Genomic DNA, 21,036 nt, shown 5'->3' with positions numbered 1-21,036 from the left:
TAATTTAAATTAATTAACTAATTAATTCAAGTAAAGGACAACAGAGTAAATAAGTTATTATCCAGGCAAATAAAAAACAAATTTAATCTTGTTCTGGATTAGTATGAAAAATGAATTTCATAAAATCAAAGAAAACCTGGATGCTATTGACCTGAGGCTCGTTGTGTCCTGAAGTGCCTCCTCATTGGTTGTTCTCTGTTGCTATGGTACCAGACATCGGATGCTGAAGTTGCATGTGCGACTTCTGTGGTGATGCAGGAGGAAGTAGGATTGAAGAGGTGTGTGTGTGTGTGTGTGTGTGTGTGAGAGAGACACTGAGGGAGAGAGAACCTAGATCCTTTAGGCTTCTCTTCCTTTCTGAGACAAAAGGCTCCTAAAGTAAAAGTGAGATGTTCTAGAAGCATCTTAAAAAACACGTATGAGTCTCGTCTACTGTTTCCAACCTCAGGGAGAAGAGCTGTGCACACTGGAGGACACATAGGATCATTTTGTGTTTATGCGGCATTCCTATTGAGTTCTTATTGGAAATTATGCCAACATCACAAAAATAATCTGTACTTGCACACCTACACTGAGTTGCCAGTTTATTAGGTACTCCTCAATAAAACTAATGCAGCACAAAACCAGACTGCATTAGTTTTAGGGAGGAATTTCTTTTATCAAAGCAGTAACGGTGGCTTGATCGCTACCTGGTGGTTGGCTGCAGTATAGGCCATAAACAGGATGGTGGCGTATGAATCCAGAATATTTTTGGCTTCATTTCTGGATAGTGTGAGGAAGTTGAGTCATCCATGTTAACATACGGCCTATGGTTGACACTGTAAGGCGGATATCTCTACGATCGCCCTCAGGGTTACAACTCAATGACATATGCAGAATTTTGTTGTGTTCCATGAAATGTTGTTGTGTTTTTACCCTGAGGGCCACCGTACGTCACTAAATGAATCTATCACACTGTTTATAGCCGTCCAGGTGCTTTTGATGATTTAGAATATTTTGACCCACAGATGACCTGATAATCATCACTTTGTTACTGACAATGTTTCTGGTTTCATGTATGTTTAAGATCCTTTTTCTTTTGTCTCAAAACCATAAGTCTGTGCTGCTTAAAATAAGATGCACAGTCATAGAAGCTGGAAATGTCAAATTAATACTTCTTCACTAGATCCAAGAAATTAAACTTAAAGCCTGGATGAACACTTCAGGTTTCGTTTTGCAGTCAATTACACAACCTCACACTCAGGAAAGGGACAAATAAGATTTGTAACTTGTAAAAGTGTGTAACTTAACTCACCAACATTTATTCTGTTGTATTTTCTCTTCTTTTTCTAAAAACTGACAATCCATCAGATATTGCACAGTAAAAACAAATACGTACAAATAAGTGTCTTTTAAACCTTCATTAGCAAAAGATGCCGACAAGTTTTTTTCTTGGAGAAAGTGGTGAATGATTGTTAGGTTTTTAAAACATGTTCTCCTGTCTTGGCCCCAGAGAAACAATCCTCTGGATAATCATCAATTCCAAAGTATGAAAAAGGCTTCAAATGTGAGTTCTCGAAGATCCAAAAGACGTTTGGCAAATGAATTGAGACTTTAAATCCACAGCGCACAAACACACACACCTCGTCAGAATAATCCAGTGATGAGGAAGAAGTAGTAATTTTGCACCTTAAGCAGGCTTTTTCACACAATAAGGCCCAGACGGTGAGCGTCACAACATCCTATGAGGATGACTAATGTCGGGCTCCGTGAGTTTGTTTAATCCAACTCTATTTAACACAGCGCAGCAGGCGTCAGTGTTGTCCTGCCAGCTGCACAGCTGAGATCCAGAATGTCCTCTGCAGTAAATGAAGCCTGGAGATCCAGCGAGCAGGTGAAAGAAAAATCCCTCTTTTTTTAGTTAAGTTTGGCACTGATACGAATCCACTGAAGAGCCTGTCTGGTGTACTGGACCGAGTGAGCAATGCTACTGTGAAGCGTCAACGGCCCAGATAAAGTATTCAAGTAATTGAAGAACTCTGCAATGAGAAAAGAAAAAAATAATCTTGAATCAGTGGTGAGTAATTTAATTTTGGATTGGAATAGGTCACTTTATATATATATATATATATATATATATATATATGCATTCTTTGTTGTCATTTAGCTAGCCAAAAATGATACAAGGGGTTTATTCCATTTAATACATCAAATTTTACCTTTGTTCTCCTTAGCGAGGTTGTCGGCCACCTCCCAGTACTCGTAGCTGTACAGCACACTGTTGGTGATGTTTAGGTGATTTGCTGCCATCTGGTGGATACGCTGGGGAATGCTTATGAAGGAGGGGGAGTTGCTGCCCCCATGTGAACTCCCTGCAGGGTGTTTGGCGTTGGGCGAGAGCGACGGAAGGGCTCCTCCTGCATCCCTGGGGAGTGGAAATACAAGAACGAGAGAGCGATGGTGATCAATGAAGGTTTCAGTGGCTTTTAATGGCAGAAAATGGATTGAAGAGAGAGGCTGTGATACAAATGTATTATCCACCTACTTCCCAGATTCATTCCAGCAGGGTGGTGTAGAAGGGACTTTGGGAGAACCCTGTAACAGCACCATAAACGTTATCCAGATGTTTACACTCCATGTAAAATCGTAAATCAGATTTTTTTTCCCAATATACCTTAAAATAGTCAAGCAGTACTTTGGAGTATTTCAGAGCGTGGTCCTTCTTTAACCGAAACATCTGCCAGTAAAGTAGGGCAAGGCATCGGAAACTGAGGACACACAAGCGAAGGTCAAACAAACAAATCACACGCAAACCACAGGTTCTTCAGCGTGATGATGGATGTGGCACCAACACAGACGATGACACACGCACCACAGAACTGCCAGCTGTTTGTCTTCCTGTCTCGCCCCAGGGCCAGAGTGGCTCTTCAACCTCATTGCATATCTTTGAGAAAAAAAAAACAACAGGGACATTAGCAATGGAGCTGCAGGTCATGTAAACGGATGTGTCTGTTTTTCTTGGTGAATTAACATGTGATTCACCTGATGAGCTCCACTGTCTCTGAGTACATGGTATACGGAGATTTAGCCTCCAGCGGTCCTTCCTCCATGGCTTTCCCACACTCCATGAAGGAGAGAGCAGCATCCACGTAGTTCACAGCTTTCCCCAGCTTGTCCACCTGAAACAAAAATCCAACACCAGTAAAGATGGATATATATTAAAGAAGAGTAAATTGGTTTTAGGGTAAGTTGACTAAAGCACAATGTAAAATATATATGTACATATAATGCATTTGTATCTTTCCTGGAAACAAAGGTGCAAATACAGTTTTTCTTTCTCGCTGACCAGCAAATCATATCTCAGCAAATATTTGTATTTCACAATATGTTTTTGCTTTGTTGTCAAAACTTTACAAGGTGAAGTTCTCACCATTGCGTCGGCTCGATGCTTCATCCTTTTAGCTTCATGTAAGTAGTACTCTGCATGGTGTGGACTAGTAAGATGAACAACAAGAGAGTGCAGTACAGTCAGGGTTTTATTCTATCAGTAAAGTGAGCTGTGCAGTTATGTGGAGTACATGTCATTGCTCACGTTTCATATTTATTCACAGTCCCCTGGTGTCCTGCAGGGCCCCAGCACTCAGACGGGGGCTGGGTCTGTCTGGACACTTTAACACATTCCACCTCCATCTTGGGCTGAGTAACGATCATCAGTAATATTTAATTAGGTTATTGCAAGCAATAGAGCTGGGACGATCTCAATAAGTAGTTGATTAGTTTTTACCTTCACAGCGGAATCTTTGGTCTTGTCTCTGTTCTTGTGGCTGTGATGCTGCTCTGAAGTCTTGGTTTTGGGAAGTTTGGTGGACTTTGGGCTGTTGGACAGTGGCGACAGTGGAGACAGTGGAGACAGCGGAGACAGTGGCCTCTTGCTGTCTAAGTACTCCTCCAAGAACCTTCGAGTACACACACACACACGTATATTAGCATTGACACAAATACACATTTGTGCACACAATGAGACTGCAGACATATACTGTATATGAGACAAAATCAGAAGGTGATTTGTAGGAGGAGGGACTAGTTTTTTAAAGACTGCTGACAGGACAGGGGCTCTTCAACTGGAGCCAGTGCACCCCCTTGATAAAACTTAAAGGTGTGTGTGATGTTCTCTTACCCGTTGTGTGTGGTCTCTGTCACAAAGTCAGGCCCAGCTGTGTGAGCTGACGGCTCTGTGCGATCCGAGAGGCCGTCTCCTGCATGGGGAAGACTCCTCTTGCTTTCTCTCTGTGACACACCGTTCTCCAGCTGGACGCACACAAAGACAAATATGTCTATAATCAACACTTTCTGCCTCATTCGTGCATAAAAATAAAAAGTAAATATATATAAGTAACAAGAATGCACTCAGTGGAGCACATACATCGGCCAATGGCCGAGTCCACTTGTGAAACGACATATGTGTAATGTGTGACTTTTGTCATCAATGCATGAATTATTCTCTGCGAAATCACCAAAATTGCTGAAAAATGCTCACAGTGTTAAAGGAAAAAAAAATCTGCATCTGCCCCCTGATCTTGATCTGCACTACACAAGTTCTTTCTTGGGTCAAGCCCCACCTCAACACAAAAGTTCATTGAAATATGTTGATTAGGTTTTGTGTAATCCTGACAAACAAACAAACAATGAGAGAAACGCAGATGGAAACATTATTTCCTGGTTGGCGGAGGTTAAAATACACATTGTCTACCTTGCGTTTCCTTTTTCCATCTTTTGTCACAGTCTCAGGTGTGTACAGGTGTTTCATGCTGTCTCTTTGCTTGTCCCTGGTTGACGAGGAGGAGGAGGGAGAGGAAGAGAGTTTTTTAACAGCGGGACCACTCGTGCTGTCCGGGACTCGTTTGAGAAGACAGAGGTCGATCTGCACCACCAGGTTTCTGAGCCCTCGCTGGGAAGAAGCTGCAGCCTGTTCCCCTCGCCCAAACGGGACTAGGGTGTAGAGTTTTTGCCTGTTCTCACCCTGCTGCCCCTCGCTTGGATGAGCAGTTGCTCCTCTGGGGGGCGCTGCCTTGGGCCTGTTGGCTTCAGGCCTGCCTGGGCCTTGTTGCCCTCTCTTGGTGAGTCTCTTGTGGGAGGTGGAGTCGGCTGGAACCTTGGCGATAATACGTTCAGATTCTGAATCTGAATGCGAGGAAGAGGATGAGGAGGACGGTCGATGAGGTGTCGGGCAACGTGATGGAGGAGGTGAAAGTTCCAGTTGTAACTCTCTCTCCTCCTCAGCTCCCCCCCCCCTTTTCGTTGCCCTCTGGTGGTATGAGTCGTCCTTAGGTTGGTGTCGCTTGGCATCAGTGGGCAGTCTTGTTCTGGTTTGCCAATCACGTCGATGTTGCTGCTCCTTCCTCCTGTTTTCCCCTTTTGCTGTCTCCTCTCTTCTCCTCTGCCTTTCTATCACTCCTTCCTCCTCTTCCTCCTCTTCTTCTTCTGCTGAACTCTGGATCCAGGGACGTCTTAGCAGCTGCTCTTCCGCCAGCCTCCTGTCTTCCTTCCTCTCCTCTTTACCTTTCTGTTTTTCCCGATGTCTGTCCTCTTTCCTCTCGTGTTTTCTCCCCTCTGTTGGATGATCTCGTCTGTGGTCCACCTCCTGTTCTTTGGTCTGGGGTTTCTTCTGTGACGCTTTAGTATGATTCACATGCACAGGAGTCTGCACTGAGGCCTCCGACGGCTTGGTCCTTGGTTTAAGACTCGAACTAGCACTCGAGTTCGACCCACTGGCAGAATTAGCAGCAGCTTTAGAGGTAGATTGCAAGTGAGAAGCGTGACCAGCGTTGGTTTCACGACTAGCAGGAGCTAAGTGCTTTGCTCTAGTGGGGTTAAGTTGTGAGCCGCGTTGAAACAGAGGCCTGGGCTTGTTGTCAGAGCTGTGGTTGGACCTGCTGCCCTGGATTTGTTCAAAATGCAATTTGTGTTTGGCTTTGGGAGCCTCTGACAGCGCTTTAGAATTAGGATGAAAGTTAGACTTGGGTCTAGATTTCTGGCTGTGATTCAGGCCAGAGTTTAAAACAGAAGCAGAGGCCTTGGATTTGCTTTGCTCTTGTGTTGGTCGAGCTCTGGGCTGGTGCTGATGAGTCGCCTGAGGGTGAGAACCATTCGTGGGCTTGTTCTTGGTGTCTGTGTTAGGCAACGGGGGGATCCATGACCTAACTTTTGTCCTGTGGGGATTGGTTGTTTGGACAGTTTGTGTTTGAATCTCAGGGTAGTGACGAAGCCTTGAAGGAGATGGTAAGCTGGGACTTGGGCTTCTTGGAGGATGTGTAGGAAGGGGGCTCGGGCTGCGGCTGCCCCTTGGGCTCCCACACGGACTGAGGCAAACACTCAGAGCTGGACTGGGGATGGAGATGTGCCTTGGGCTGGGGCTGGGGCAGGTGCTGGTAAAGGGGCTGGGGCTCGGACAGTAGCTGTAACCAGGGCTGGGAAGAGGGGTGTTGTTGTGGCTGTAATTGAACTGTGGGCTTGGAATAGGGCTTTGACTGGGGCTGTATTCCTGATTGCTATCCCAGGACCTGGCTGGGGATGGGGCGCGCTGGGTGTGGAGAGAGGGCAAGCGTCTCCCAGCGCTCTGAGATGGATCCTGTTCACTGCTGGCAGATTTTTTGTGGGACTTCTTCAGCCATTTGTCCAACTGCCACTGCGCCGCAGCGGGGTGATTAGTCTAAAGAAAGAAAGATTAAAAATATAAATCATGAACTAGACAAATCTATAATAATACAAAACAATGTAGACATAAATCCCACATTAAAATGTTCTATTTCTTATTATAGTACTTTATTATTAAAGCTTATGGCATAGATCCGGATCAGGGGAACTATCCAGGAATTCTTTTTCCTACTTTCTTTAATGTGCAGTCGAGCATTTTTAACATTTTCTTAGATTTCTCAGAGAACCGTCTGTGAATCTTGATGCAAAAAATCTGGCATATTTAGGAGACTGGTATTGTTTAGTGTGTTTAATTTTGTGCAGATCCAAACTAAAATCTGGATGTAGTCAATTTAAATGTGTTTTAAATGATTCAAAGGTTCAGTGTGTAGGATTTAGGTGAAAGGGATCTATTGCAGAAATTAAATATAAAATAATCCTGGTGATGTTCTTATTAGTGTGTTTCATCATAATTATACAAATAGTTGTTTTCTTGACCCTAGAATGGGTCCTTTATATTTAAATACTTTATATTAACATCAGGAGAGGGTAGACTCTACGTCGTCTGAACTGGACAAACTAAACCTTAAAGGCTACCACAGGTTCTCCATCATGTTTGGAAGGGGAGGGTGAGGTGAGGGGCATTCAGCTGCAACATGCAACTTCACCTCTAAATCCTATGCACTGAACCTTTAAATTAGATAACTAATATTTGCTCCTCTGCATGTGTGAATCTTTCTTTATAATAGAAACAGTTTAGTCCTTATACTTAATATTATGATTGTATTTCTTGTAAATGTACGACTTGTTTCTCTTAATTGTACAACTTTCTTCTCAAACTCTCAGGCACTAATACTCTGTTGTACTGTCAAAGGATCTGACTCCATCTTAAATGCATGAAAGTGTAATGTAATTATTCAACTGAAAACCATTAGATTTCAGGAACTAAGTGGTTAGGACTCAGTGAAGATAACTCGTTAACTTAAATATGCATTGAGGTTTGTTTGTCTGGCAGAAATTAAAAATACTCAAAATTGCACTTCAGTACAAAACTATAGGAGTAAATGCACTTTGTTATTTCACCTCTGCACACCTCTTTTCGTGCACTAATGCAGAGATGAAGTGCGAGCAGAGAATAGCGTTGTGTTTAACCACATGAGGACTGACACATATTTCAAACAAGTGTGCACACACTCCAACGTTTGCACATTCCAACAGAGCCATGAATCAAAAATGCACCACATTTACTTTACTGCACCTCACAGACTCAGCTGCTATTAAAACTAACCGTACCCCAAGTTACAAACTGGTATCGGGTCTAAAAGAAAACGTTGAACTGACATTAAAACCTCATCGTGTGACAGTCTCTACAGTAGCTCAACACTCCCCCATTCAATTATGTCAAATGACTCATTTCATGTTTGCTTAACAACTGGCTTGGTGACCGCAAGAATGAGACGAACACGAGAGAAAGCAAGAGACGAGATAAATAAAAAAACAAAGAGGATACTCACGACTTCAGAGCAAACTTTTTCCTCCCTCTCTCCTTCTCCCTCTCTCTCTCTCTCTCTCTCTCCCTCTCTCTCTCTCTTGGCTTACCAGGAGCTAAATTAAACCTTTACTCCTCAAGTCAAACAGTGACCCCCCCCCACCCTCCTCTTCGGCCCACCTCCACATCCCTCGCCCTCTTTCCAGAGAAGACACTGCATCTCTTGTGCCGTCTTGCTTGCCCTCCCTCCCTCCCTCCCTCCTTTTTTCTGTCCCTCCCTCTTTCTCTCACTACCTGGAAGTCTGGATTTGCTGCTTCCACTTCTCCAACCCCCAATCTCTTCTCTGGGAGACACTCAAACGCTCCACGTAAATGAAAAACACATGGCATGCACCCCCCACCCTAGACACACACCCCCACCCTCCCTTAAAAACACACTCTCCACTGCATTGCTCTCTCTGTATCGGCCCAATGTGGAGCATGTTTGGGGATACAGTCTGCTGTGTTGTGTACAGGGCCTACCATTCATAAAAGAGGAGCAGGTTTCCCCCCTTCATTGCAACGCATAGTACAGGTCTCACACCAACCCCCACAATGCCCCTCACCTCCACAAGCCCATCGTACCCAGCATGCTCTACACCTCTAAATTGCATGTTCAGTATGTACCAGAGATAAATGAAATGCAAGTCGAACACATTCCCTCGTGAGCTGTTGTTCGGTGGAAGAGGTTTTCGGTGTCGGCATGAACTCGTGTCCTGACGACTTCCACCTCCCGAGGGCTCGGCCTGTTGACATGACACCCAGGCACTAATATCCAAAGCTACCCCTGCCCCTCGACCCCACATCCTCATCCTCCCCCCTCCTGTCCAACTCGCACGCATTCCTCACTCCTCCGTCTCTCCCCACACCTGCCGTCAACTGCCTCGTGGCCACCACTCCCTGCGGAGAATTCCCCTCAAAGGCACACAAACACAGATGAGAGAGGCACGGACAGAGGAGATAAGAGAGCAGAAGACCAGGCTCGGCCTCAGTTACCTCCTTGTGGTTGCACAGCGGCTGCACGTTCGCCGGCGACCCAGGATCTGGGTGAACGTCTGGGCTCGGGCTGCGGGAACGATTGCTGCTGCTGCCCGACCCAACGGTGGAGTCTGAGCCCGAGGAGTCCGAGCTGGAATGTCTCACCCTCCTGCCATGTGTGTGCGCTCGCTGTGCTGACAGGCTGTCAGTCAACACACACACAAACATCAAGAGAGGGGTCAGCATAGGTACACAGCTGAGAGCAACAACACATCCACAGGCAGAGAGATCTTGTTATTTTTTAATGGCATGCACAGTTTAACTTATGTTAACAGACAGACACTCAAAAATAAGCATGCACATGATATTTTGTAATCGAGTACCTGTGTCTGTCCCAGGGCGCTGACTCGTGAGGGGCCTTCAGAGACAAAAAACAAAAAGCAGAAACTTCATCATGCACAGCAGCAGCTGCTGCAGCAGCCCGCTGAAAGACTTGTTACTCTCGATGTACGTGTTACCTCTGCTGCTTCATATTTATATGTAATTAGTGGCAAAAAAATGAAATCTATCAAAGTGCCGCTTGTGCCGTGTATGGGTGTGTGAGACATTTAACACGACCAGAAAAACAGGTAACCTGCAACAAGAGCTGCCAAACACTCCAGTGTTTGTTTGGTTGCACAACACAGTGAAGATCAGCTGAGGTCACTACCAATGCAGGTTTATTATTTGAACAGTAATCTAAAGATCTCACCCTCTGAGTGTCATCGTCGTCACTACTCAGCTTCAGGTCATCAGCGAGCATGCTGTAAACAAACATCGCAATTGTAATTTAAAAAAATGATAATGAAGAAACCTTGTTGAATGTGGATCGGTCACATCATGCATCATATCTGTTGAATAAGCAGTGTGCTGGTTTTATAATGGTATTTTACTAACATGTCTATATCCTATATAACTATAACAAAGATTTTAGTGCTCAAAATACTCAGAAACTGGAAAACCAGACTTTTTCCAAGAATGTTGTAAATGTGAACTATCACTAAGCTGCTGCATTACATAACAGAGGCTGTGAGATCATTGGAGACATGCTTATACTACTGAACATGTGTTTCACATTAAAAGGAGGATGTAAAGAGTTAACACACAGAAGCACATCGCTCTCCACTGACAGCTTCCAAGACTGTTAACTGACCTTTGACCTGACTTATGTTACACAGCCTGAAACAAACACAAAGTTAGCTAACCGACCCCCTGTATGTCGACTTCGCTTCATTCTACTTTTCTTTCATTTGTGCGTTTCCTTAAATTCATTTTAAAAAACTTGGTGGGACGAACACACCGGGTTAAGCGTGGGATTCAAGTTATTGTCTGTGTTCGTTCCACTGTTGTGGTTGAGGTACGATGACCTTTTAGCGGATTGTGTTTCCTCAAGCATCACTTACGATTTGTGAGGTGCCACACGAGGGTTACGGGTCATTCGCAGCTGAACATCCCCCCGACCTAACAGAGAGAGAAATGTTAAACATTCAATAGAGAGCCAGCTGTAAATCACTGCTCCTATCAGATGTGAAAAGTGAAGACTTACTTTGCCTTTGCTGTGTCGATTGTTTCACGTCCTTTGTACAGAGAGAGAACACAAAATAGCAAACGTAAAACATGTAACTTTGGCCACTAGGAGTCTCTCAACCAAAAAAATAAAAAAAGACCTATTTCCATGACTTCCTGAAGCAGTGAGGGATCATGGGAATTGTTGTTCACACCACTGCCAGATGAGTATTAAAGTTTTATACATGTTTCACAGCAAACATCAATGAATAATCTGGCTCTGTTACGAGTGACCAATACAAACAGTGGAAGGACACAACAGCCAGCCTGCTGGCAGAGTGTTTTTCCTTCTTCACGTCATTTTTCTCAGAAGTTACAGCAGAGACGGACAAAGCCCCAGGTAAAGCAGATATGACACGATTAATAAACGACTAAAATGAAATGTCCTGTGACCTTGAACAAAGTCTGGGGTTTCTCTGGGCTTGAACATTATTGGAAACATTTTGGATCATTGAATTACACAAGTCCGTACAGAAATATGATGAAAATCAATCACATCTTCAAACCCAACTGATACTGACTCCTGTGAAATCACTTAAGGCTTTTAATATGGAGCCACTAAAGGATTCATAAAACACACACACACATACCTTTGGGTTGTAGAGGATATGTTGGGCCTGCTCACCCCCTAAGGCTTGCTGGGACGGCCACGACTGAGTCATGTCCTGCGCAATAGAATCAGGGGGTCAAAGGTGAACTGTGTGATGTCACTGTGAGTGATGATCTTCACATAAACAAACCCGAGGCTTCCTAAATCTGTCGTCGGAGCTTTCTTTATTCGCCTTTGATTCTCTTCCATTTACACACATTCAGTGCACAGAGTGCAGTGCATCTGACAGCTGACTCTTGTTATCAGCACAGTTCCTCCCCACCAGGGGGAGTGTGTCTGGGGGGGGGGGATATGGGTCGAGCTCTGTACAGTACTTGGTTGGAGTGGGAGAGTGTACTTAGCAGAGATGTTAGGCTTCCTGTGCATTTCTGTGTCGTGTTGGTTTGATCGATCACTGTAGCTGTGTCGTTCTCATGGTATTTCAGGTCTCATCTTTATTTCTTATCTATTTCATCTGTTGAGGTTTCACAATCCTTCCTTTGTGTGCCTGTGATCACTCTATGTGCAAGCTCCTTCTGTCTGTGCATATTTGTATACATGCACATGGCATTGCTCCCCCTGAGGGAATATGGACGGGTCTGTGATGATAACACATGATAATACATCTGGACTGTCAGGAATATTTACTCCACTTCTTATTTGTTCACTACACGGCACTCGACAGGAAACCACCAAAGGGTGACAGCTCTGCATCTTCAGCACACTGTGCGATTATCATCTCTGTTGATTAGATTGCCCTCAGCCCCACTCAGACAAACCAGGTCCTGTGGTCGCTGATAAACTGGGAGGATTTTGTACCAGTGGTTCAGTACTTGAGCCTGATCTGGCTCCTCAGCTCCATCAGTGTGGAAGCATGGGGGCCCTGTGTGTAATGTACAGTACATATGTGTAATAATTATACAGGGAGCACAGAGTTAAAGTTAAGGTTTAGATTAAGTTTAAGATTAAGGTTAAAGTTAAGATTAAGGTTAAAGTTTAGGTGTAGATTTAGGTTAAGAGTAAGGTTAATGTTTATATTTAAGTTTATGCTCAGGTTTAGGTTTAAATTCAGGTTTATATTTAAGTTTGGGTTAAGGGTTATGGTTATATGCAGGGAATAGTTAGGTTTAGGTTTAGATTCAATCCCTAGGAAATGAATCTAAGTCCTCTGACGTCATGGAGACTCTACCTTTTGGTGCCATCTGTGAAGCATTGGTATGCACAGTAGAAATTATTGTGTGTGTGTGTGTGTGTGTGTGTGTGTGTGTGTGTGTGTGTGGACCACCAAACAGAATGATCAATCTTTTTGTATTAATCGGAGCAAGTGTTAATCTACTTATCTTGAATGGGCGTATAAGACATGAGATGAGACATTTTTATGAACCTGGTGAGCGACTCTCAACCTTTTCTCCTCCTCTTCTCCTCCCTCTCTCTCCAGAGAGCCCCCGGAGAGACAAGTGTTTCCTCTCTCTGCTCATCCTTTCACTTCATTATCTCTCCTCCCTCAGTCACCGAGGACACAGCACCAGCCCTCACCAATCATCCCCCCCCCCCCCTCCTCCAACAACAAGGTTCCCAGGTGGAGCCCTATGTGTTGCTATCTGCCTCCTTCCCCTCATCCCATGTTCTGTATCCCTGTTCATCTGCTCGGCTGCTCCTCCCACACTAGGGACAGGACATCCACTACACCACATAAAACCTGACATATGAAAACAAAGACCACTGGGACGCACAGATCTGTGAGCTGACATTTTTAGTCGATTAACTGATTAGTCGATCGTAAGACAATTAATAAAATACAGAGACAAACATTCACAGTCAATTTAGAGTGTCCATTAACCTAACCCAAATCTGCATGTTATTGGACTGTGGGAAGCAGAAAGAACTGACCCGAGAAATCTACGCAAACAAGTCAAACTGGGATTCGAAACCATAACCTTCTTGCTATGAGACACCAGTGCAAACAACTGCATCCCCGTTTTATTTATTATCTTTTCATGTGTGATAATTTGATGTTTTTCTTGTTTTATATTATCATATTATATAAAATCAAATTTTATATTTTGAGTTTGGGACTTCAGATATGTTGACACTATATTCTGATATTTCGTAGAATAAACGATAAATACATTTGTTAAACATAAATTACAGATGATAATGAAAATAATCATCAACCCTTTGAAATCCTGCGGTTTCCCGCTCAAAGCAATGGCATGTAATCAATATAAATTAAATATGTAAGGACCATAATGACTCAAACCCTGCATAATCAAATACACGTATGATTTGTGACTATAACACATTCCACTATAATGCATTTTAAATAACTTGAATGCATTTAATGAGGGGTGAAGCCTGTTATTGCAAAGGTTCAATGCCACTAGGATGCCTGCAAACATAATTCAAGTCATTTCCTTACCTCCAGAATATCTTTGGCACAGCTGTCGCGTTGGCTTCCTGTTACCTGTGCAAAGCAGAGGAATGGATGTGACGGTCAGTGAGGACAAAGTCACAGACAGTTACGACTGACAGTTAATCAGAGGAGCTTTGTTACACTTCAGAGCAACAGATTAGTTCATTCATCAACTGGAGAAGCACCTGAAAGAAAAAGAAATATCGGCTGCACAAAGCACGTTAGACTCCTACGTTACAGCCAAGTGAGCACAGTGTGTGATACACAGCAAATAGAGTTAGTGTGCAAATTCATACTCACATATATGGAACATAAAATAATTCATTTCTTTCACTAGTCTTTTATCGTCATGTAAACTTTAACGTTTCCATCACGAAGACACACACACACACGCACACACGCTATGAAAATCACCTTCCGCTTCAGTGCTTCCCGCCTTTTTGCTGTACCATTCACACACACATACACACACACTCTCACACACACAAGCACCCTTTACTGTAAAACCACATTCACACACACACTCAGTAATTGTGAGAGTTGAGAGGACGTTGATGACTCATATCTTAGTAATCACAGCTGCAGTTGATCAGACGGATGCTGATACTGTTGCAAGCAACTTTTCTGTTTCCTGTCCACATTAGGCAACCTCTCTCTCTCTCCCACACATTACCTCTCTCTCTCTCTCTCGCTCTGTTGCCCTCCCCACAACCCAGCTCACAATTCAAATTCACTTCATAGCATGAAAGCTGCGAATTTTTGTGCTTGAGCATTAATTCAGGAGATAAGATTTTACTTCTTCTGCCCCACTCTCGCCTTTTGGTGCCATCTGTGAAGCATTGGTATGCACAGTATAAATGTGTGTGTGTGTGTGTGTGTGTGTGTGTGTGTGTGTGTGTGTGTGTGTGTGAGAATCTGTCTCTTCTTGCATGCATGACTCACTAAGGTCAGTGTCTGAGTGGCTGGACTTTAAGCCTGCGGGTGGAGAACACTGAGAAAAGTGTAGCAGCGATGACGCCTGTAGGCGCTGAATGAAAAACACAAACGGACAGGATTTCAGCTCCCTGTGGTGGTGCACGGGCTAAACTCTGAACCCCCTTCACTCTTACAGGCCCATTAGTGAAGAGCATTGTCATGTGCGATGTGGTTCATACCCACTAGCATCACCACTCTGGTGCAATACCCAGATGAGTAAAATCCCCCAGGGCCACAACAAACCACAGCCCATCATAACACCTGAAACAAGCTGCATGCGAGCCAGCGATACTATTACCACCTGTTGCATTCTGAAACTATGTGCAATTACTGAAGTTATGCTTGTGTTTCAGGTTATATTTGGCACGTCCATATGTGTTGGCTGCTTTTGGATATTTGCAAAAGTTATACAGTCATAAAGGACAAACAAGACGCCTGTTTTGGGTGCTTTACCTCCTCGGTCCATCCATTCTCTCAGTTTGTCTGACATTCTTCTGCACATAGCCTTTGTGGGGTTTTTTTGCTTCAGAAGAAAAAACATTTCACCCACTTTTCTATTCTAGTCTTATATTATTCCTCTCCAATCTCTTTATGCACATTTCTTGGCTGCAGGGTCCATCTTGTTGTGATCCCTGTCTTACCGTCTGTGTTGGCTGCTTTTAAAGAAAATCTGAGGAATCTGCAAACTGACTCTTTGCAAAGGTAAGAGCAGAACATGCAGAGATGTTGTTCCAGTTTGCACCCGAAAGAAGGATGGTGACACCTGAAGCTACTTTTTGCACAGACTGGTGACTTCACATACTCAATGCAGTATCAGGTCAAACTACTGTCACTGATCACAGCTCATTTCACTCCATGCTCCCTCTCACCTGAGAATACGCGCATCGGAGCAGAAAACAGACGATGGAAAGTTTCTCTCTGCCGCCGAGGACAGTCGGCATGGTTCCTGGATGGTCAGTGCTTTCCTCCGGCGTCCATACCACTGAGGACCCGCGTCTTTAGCTGCAGCGGATGCGGACGTCTGGCGCTGACACTCCGGGCTCTTCACTCGTGGATCCTGCCCACAGCGGCTGGAGAGTCTCCCCCCTCTGAGTGTGTGTGTGTGTGTGTGTGTGTGTGTGTCACCGGGGGAGACAGAGGGTGATGTAGGCGGGTCGGTAACGTCAGGGATGACACACACACACACACACGGAGCTCAGTCATGGAGATCACGACTCAGAGCGATGCTGTGACTGAGCAATGATGTGTTTTCAACTGCGCAGTTTGCATGTTAAGATCTGATGGATGTGGCAGAGACACCACAGTCAGTACAAGTCATGCTTTCCAAGGAACAGGGGCGTAGCTGGGAATTATAAGGAATTGTTTGTCTTTGCCACCTGGGGGCAACAAGCTTTAGACACACATATAAAACTAAAAAAGACACTGAATACTGAAAAGCCTGGTTATGCATCAAGAAGAAGAACAGGCTATGCCTCATCTACAGTGACCCGGGCTCCATTCCCACCCACAGCCCCTTGCTCCCTCGCTGCCCCCCTTCACAGCTAGCTCTCTATCCCATCCAATATAAAGCCCAAATAATATAAATAAAAAAAGAGGAACAGTGTCAACGACAGTAAACATTCATTAAAAGCTGATTTCAGACACGCCTTGAACTTTGTACATTTTCCTGAAATTTTCTGGAGGGGCTTGTAACAGTCAAAATAGTTAAATGCCACGACACGAGAGACAGAGCGTCATCAGACAGCATATTGTTTTATCAATCATGTATTTTCAATTGTATTATCTTAATTTTCTGTCACCTGTCAGATCACATGCAACCATTGTTAATGTAAAAAACATTTAACAGTTAATGCACAAAAATCATTTGAATTTATTCATCATTAAAATAAGATTTTGGCAGCTACACTTTATTCAGCCAACATTCAAAACATGTAAACCAAGGTTTACAAGCAATTTTGTTCCTTTAATTAAAGCTTAAACAGGAATTGCACGTATAAGACACTGTTTCACATCACATACGACAGAATGTGCCTGTTGTTTTATTTAATGGACACTAGATTTGTTACAGTAGTTTTTACAGAGTATGTACCGTTATAATGAACCATGTCTAAGATAAAACAGCTCAGTAACTGAACATTGTGCGTCACAGACAAAATTACATTTGATGGTTCCGGCTGTCGACACCCACGTCACTTACGTAAATGTAGCCTATGTCTGATTATCTCTCCTCCCTCTATCTTGGCATTGAGTGTGTTCTGAGTCCATCCATCATATTCCTTATGAATTCTGGCCTGTGCAGTGGCTCTGGGTTGTCTGGAGTTTGTATGAATAAAAAATGCATGAAAAATAGGCATGAGAGGGAGACATGGACACATGACGTTTGGGCACCGTCAGGGGACTGTGAGGCTGATGAAAGTTTGAGGATTCTGAAATGTGTTTGTAGAAGCCATCTTATTTTCATCCTCCCTTTTTTTTTTACAAATGGTGTTTGGAGTTTTGAAATTAACATCACACAGCCTTTTCCTGATGCTCATTGTGAACTAAGAGAAAAGAGCATGATTTCCTGTGGAAATGTTGGGATGAACTGGGAATGGAAGGCTACGTGAAGCCTGGGGCCAACCAAACATTAGCACCCTTGGTTACGGACCCATGGCGACAAGACCTCCAAGGCACATCGGCATCCCTCGACGCTGCCTGTTTACGGCTGGCCTCAAGAGTCAAGCTTCCTGACAACAGACACACACACCCTTCACCATCCTCACACAGAAGAGAGGGAGATGGAAAGGTGTTGTGAGAGAACGAGCAGGCTTGAGCTGTGATGTCTGTCGCTGCAGCTTTCTTTGGTTACCATGGAGATCTTGTGGGTATCTGAGATTCCTACAGGTAGAGATGCAAACATTTTAAAATAATCAAATACACTTTATAAATGCTTGATAAGCTTTATTAGTGGCTTTAGTGACTGTTAATAGTGCATCTGGTTGTAAAGCTTTTGTAATCAGCCTTTATTTATTTGTGAATCATCGAGGAATACTCATTAGTTTCTCGCCGTCTAATAGGCCAACATGTCGGTGCTGATAAATATTCATCAGTTCATGAATGATGAAGGTTTTTTACTTTCTGATAACGCCACAGCAAATATTTGTAAGTTATCTGGGTTTTAAAATATGAATGAGTCATTAATAAATAAATTATATTGAAATGTTAAGACTTTGTCACAAATGTATTTCCTCAAAATGAAATACAAGTGATTTTCTACTGTAGTGGTCACTCTAGTGCACTTAAAGGTGTGTAAGATTTGAGTGAAAGGGATTATTGGTAGAAATTTAATATAAAATAATCCAAGTGATGTTTTCACTGGTGTGTTTCATCTAAATTGTATGAATTGTTGTTTTCTTTACCATGGAATGGCCCTTTATATTTAAAAATGTTATATTTACATGGAGGGTGGCTCCTCTCTGTGGAGGACACCGTGTTTTTTACTGTCGCCCAAACTGGACAATTTAAAACCTTTTGAGTTTTCATGACAACTTAATGTCAGGAATGGGAGGGTGAGATGAGGAGTATTCAGCTGCAACACGCAACTTCACCTCTAGATGTCACTACATTCTACACACTGAACCTTTTAGACCAATAAAGGGAGAGCGAGTGTGGTGCAAATCTGCAAATAAAGAGCAAACAACATTTTCTTTGTGTATTTATTAAGAAGAAGCTTTCGCAAAAGGATTGACCCAGAACTCCACACAACAGAATTAATAAGAAACAAAGTCATTATTACTGACTTGTTATGAGAGGGGCGATCTTGGATGAAGTAGGTGGTTTCGCTACATGTCACAGGGAGGGAAGAAATGCCAGATAAGAGCTTACTGGACTGAACAATTTACACCAAAGGGGTATTGGAGACTGGCTGAAAGAGAAAGGTTATGTGAGGATGACATTTCCATGACAAAGGTGTTCTGCAAGAGGAGGATAACACCAACCACAACCTGGCTACACAATGGCAGCCTAATAATGGCCTTTAGTTGTATTATAAAGCATTGATAAATTATTAATTGTCCATTAATAAGTCCAGGGAACACATGCAGTGACTAGATGGATGCTAGTCACAAATAGACTATGAAACTTTGACACTTGTCCATTTTAAAGACACTGTGTGGAGGCCTTCTTAACTCTTAACTAAAGTTACCTGTGACAAATAGATAATGAATTAATTAACTTAATTAAAACAAAGGTTATTAATGGGAGATAAGTTAGTTTGTGTAAAGCTATAGGCCACCTGAAGATAACAGCATACCAGCAAGAAAGGAGTTTACACATCAGTCGATACAATGTGCAGAGAGCGTCACCCTGTGGTCAAAAAGAGAAGTGCAGATGTGCTCTACCACACTCCCTCTTACATTACTGTGAGAAGAAGCCTATGTTAAATTGTTGCTTTTCATTTTGCCTCAGGACAAACACAGTGAGACAGGGCTGGATAAAGTGTCCTTCTTTAGCAACTTAATGCTCTCTCTCTCTCTCTCTCTCTCTCTCTCTCTCTCTCTCTCTCTCTCTCTCTACCTCTCTCTCACACACACAATGCCTGTGACTTGATCTGATTCAATGTGTCCCAGGCTGAAAATAATAATAATCTGCCTGTTATTGTTTTGATAAATTATGGGCTTACTGAAAAATCATGAAACAATCAAATAATGATGCAGTGTTCTAGAACCCAAGATGACATACAACCAACAGTTTATGTCATCATTATCTATTCATTCATTCTTTATTCAATTATTCATTTACCAATTGACAGCTAGTTTCAGCTCTGTAGCGTCTCGCAGGCTCAGTGGAGCCTTGTCACAAGCCTCTCTGTGTTTGAATAATTTGCATGTTTGCCTGTTCACGTGGGTTCCGGCAGGTGATCCAGTTTCCTCCCCTGGTCAAAAACAAAACACAAGTCAGCTCAGGTTGAACTGAACAGAGACTCTCAACTGCTTTTCAGCTAAGAATCTCGTTGTCCAGGTGGTTTTCTCAGGTACAAGCAGAAACACTGCTGCAGGTACATGGATTAAATGAAACAGTGCTTTAAATGGAAATGTTTGAGGGTTGGGTTTGACCACTTTTGCTTTTGACACCTTAAAATAAAGAGAGATCTTTGTGGCCCCACAACAGAATATCCACCAGACTGTTTAATTTAATGGATTTAGATGCCTATCACACATTTCACAATTCAAATAAACATTTGATTTAATTTTCATAATCATTTTACTCGTTTTGCTTTCATGCATTGGCGTGTTTGTGTGTTTGTGTGTGTGTGTGTGTGTGTGAGTAATTTTTATTACCTCTTTGGACTTTTTCTAGTGTAAATTAAACAACCTTGTCAGGATGGGAACCAAATCCAGGTCCTAATGAGGCCAAGCTTAATTTCTTAGGTTCTGTTTGAGGTTAGATGTGAAAAGCCTGGTTGCCCTTTCATTGGACTGTTCGAGGGTTGAGACTTGCTTTAAGGGTTCGGGTCAGGTCAGGTTGAGGTAGGAACTATAGGGAATGCATTATGCCAATGAGTGTTCTCCCTTAATAGAAGTACAATTAAGTGGTTATTCGTTCCTGCTTGAATTTGAATTTGAAAACTTTTATGCTTCATTACTGCCCATCGTCACAATTTAAAGGACGAATAAAGAATGTGACCCCTCAGAATTACCTGGTTGGGAACCTCCTCTTTGGGGATATAAGATAGAATCCTCTCATCGACACAGAGATGGAGCATCACTGAGATATTGTCTTTATTAAAGCACATCATCATGACAGTGCTGAAGTCCAGCTGATCAGTTTTGTGTAAATACAGCATCATCACTGTTGAAGCTGGTGCTCTGTCTGCTCATCCTCCAGCTGAATGGAGGCACAGAGGTAACAACAGGCAGCAGCCATAATAAAACAGGGCAGCATACTCACAGCCACACATAAGGAGGCCTGCTCGTGTCACACTGATGCGTCCTAACAACTGGTTGGACTCGCCTGTCCCTCTGCTGTGATGTCATCCAATGGATGAGTGGCTGGCGGCTGCGATGCGCATACATGCAGCGCGCTGCCTCAACGCATCACAGAGGAGCGCACTTGACAGCTTGCCAGGTTAGAGAGAGAACACACACACACACACACACACACACACACACACACACACACACACACTGAAGGGAGGAAACCAGACCTGCTGAGTCTCCACCAGTCAGCCGTCACCATCCTCCGCATCCAGGTTTCCTCATCGACATCATCCTCTTTATGGATCCACGATGTTCCTCC

At 43.3% G+C, this 21,036-nt stretch overlaps 1 protein-coding gene across 2 annotated transcripts; it reads right to left on the bottom strand.

Annotated features, from left to right (window-relative positions):
- Positions 1–1,271: 1,271 nt before the first annotated feature.
- On the bottom strand, positions 1,272–15,955 carry aff3 (AF4/FMR2 family, member 3). 2 transcript variants are annotated; one of them, XM_069532472.1, is made up of 19 exons: positions 15,630–15,955; positions 13,792–13,836; positions 11,374–11,448; positions 10,764–10,794; positions 10,621–10,678; positions 9,930–9,981; positions 9,562–9,596; positions 9,197–9,380; positions 4,730–6,688; positions 4,157–4,287; positions 3,764–3,935; positions 3,572–3,675; positions 3,410–3,473; positions 3,022–3,158; positions 2,852–2,923; positions 2,654–2,747; positions 2,525–2,574; positions 2,199–2,404; positions 1,272–2,018 (listed from the first exon to the last, which is right to left on the bottom strand). In XM_069532472.1, the coding sequence occupies exons 1-19, from the start codon at positions 15,699–15,701 to the stop codon at positions 1,897–1,899; spliced, it is 3,663 nt and encodes a 1,220-aa protein (XP_069388573.1). In that variant the 5' UTR covers positions 15,702–15,955; the 3' UTR covers positions 1,272–1,896. The 2 variants fall into 2 exon arrangements, with proteins under 2 accessions (XP_069388573.1, XP_069388574.1); XM_069532473.1 differs by lacking the exon at positions 15,630–15,955 and adding an exon at positions 14,086–14,380.
- Between the last annotated feature and the right edge of the window lie 5,081 nt (positions 15,956–21,036).

The sequence above is a fragment of the Paralichthys olivaceus genome, chromosome 10, assembly GCF_024713975.1.
Source record: "Paralichthys olivaceus isolate ysfri-2021 chromosome 10, ASM2471397v2, whole genome shotgun sequence".
NCBI lineage: Eukaryota > Metazoa > Chordata > Actinopteri > Pleuronectiformes > Paralichthyidae > Paralichthys > Paralichthys olivaceus.
The sequence above is the reverse complement of the archived record's forward strand: the minus strand, read 5'-3'. Positions and strand labels throughout refer to the sequence as shown.

What these genes read in the sequence shown, in the direction of transcription:
- aff3 (XM_069532472.1), bottom strand. Translation starts at nt 15,701, where the DNA reads ATGCCGACTGTCCTCGGCGGCAGAGAGAAACTTTCCATCGTCTGTTTT. An exon ending in CGTGTGGCACCTCACAAATC is followed by an intron (nt 9,982 to 10,620) that starts GTAAGTGATGCT and finishes GTTTGTTTACAG; the next exon opens with CATGCTCGCTGATGACCTGA. An exon ending in ACGACGATGACACTCAGAGG is followed by an intron (nt 9,597 to 9,929) that starts GTGAGATCTTTA and finishes TTGTCTCTGAAG; the next exon opens with GCCCCTCACGAGTCAGCGCC.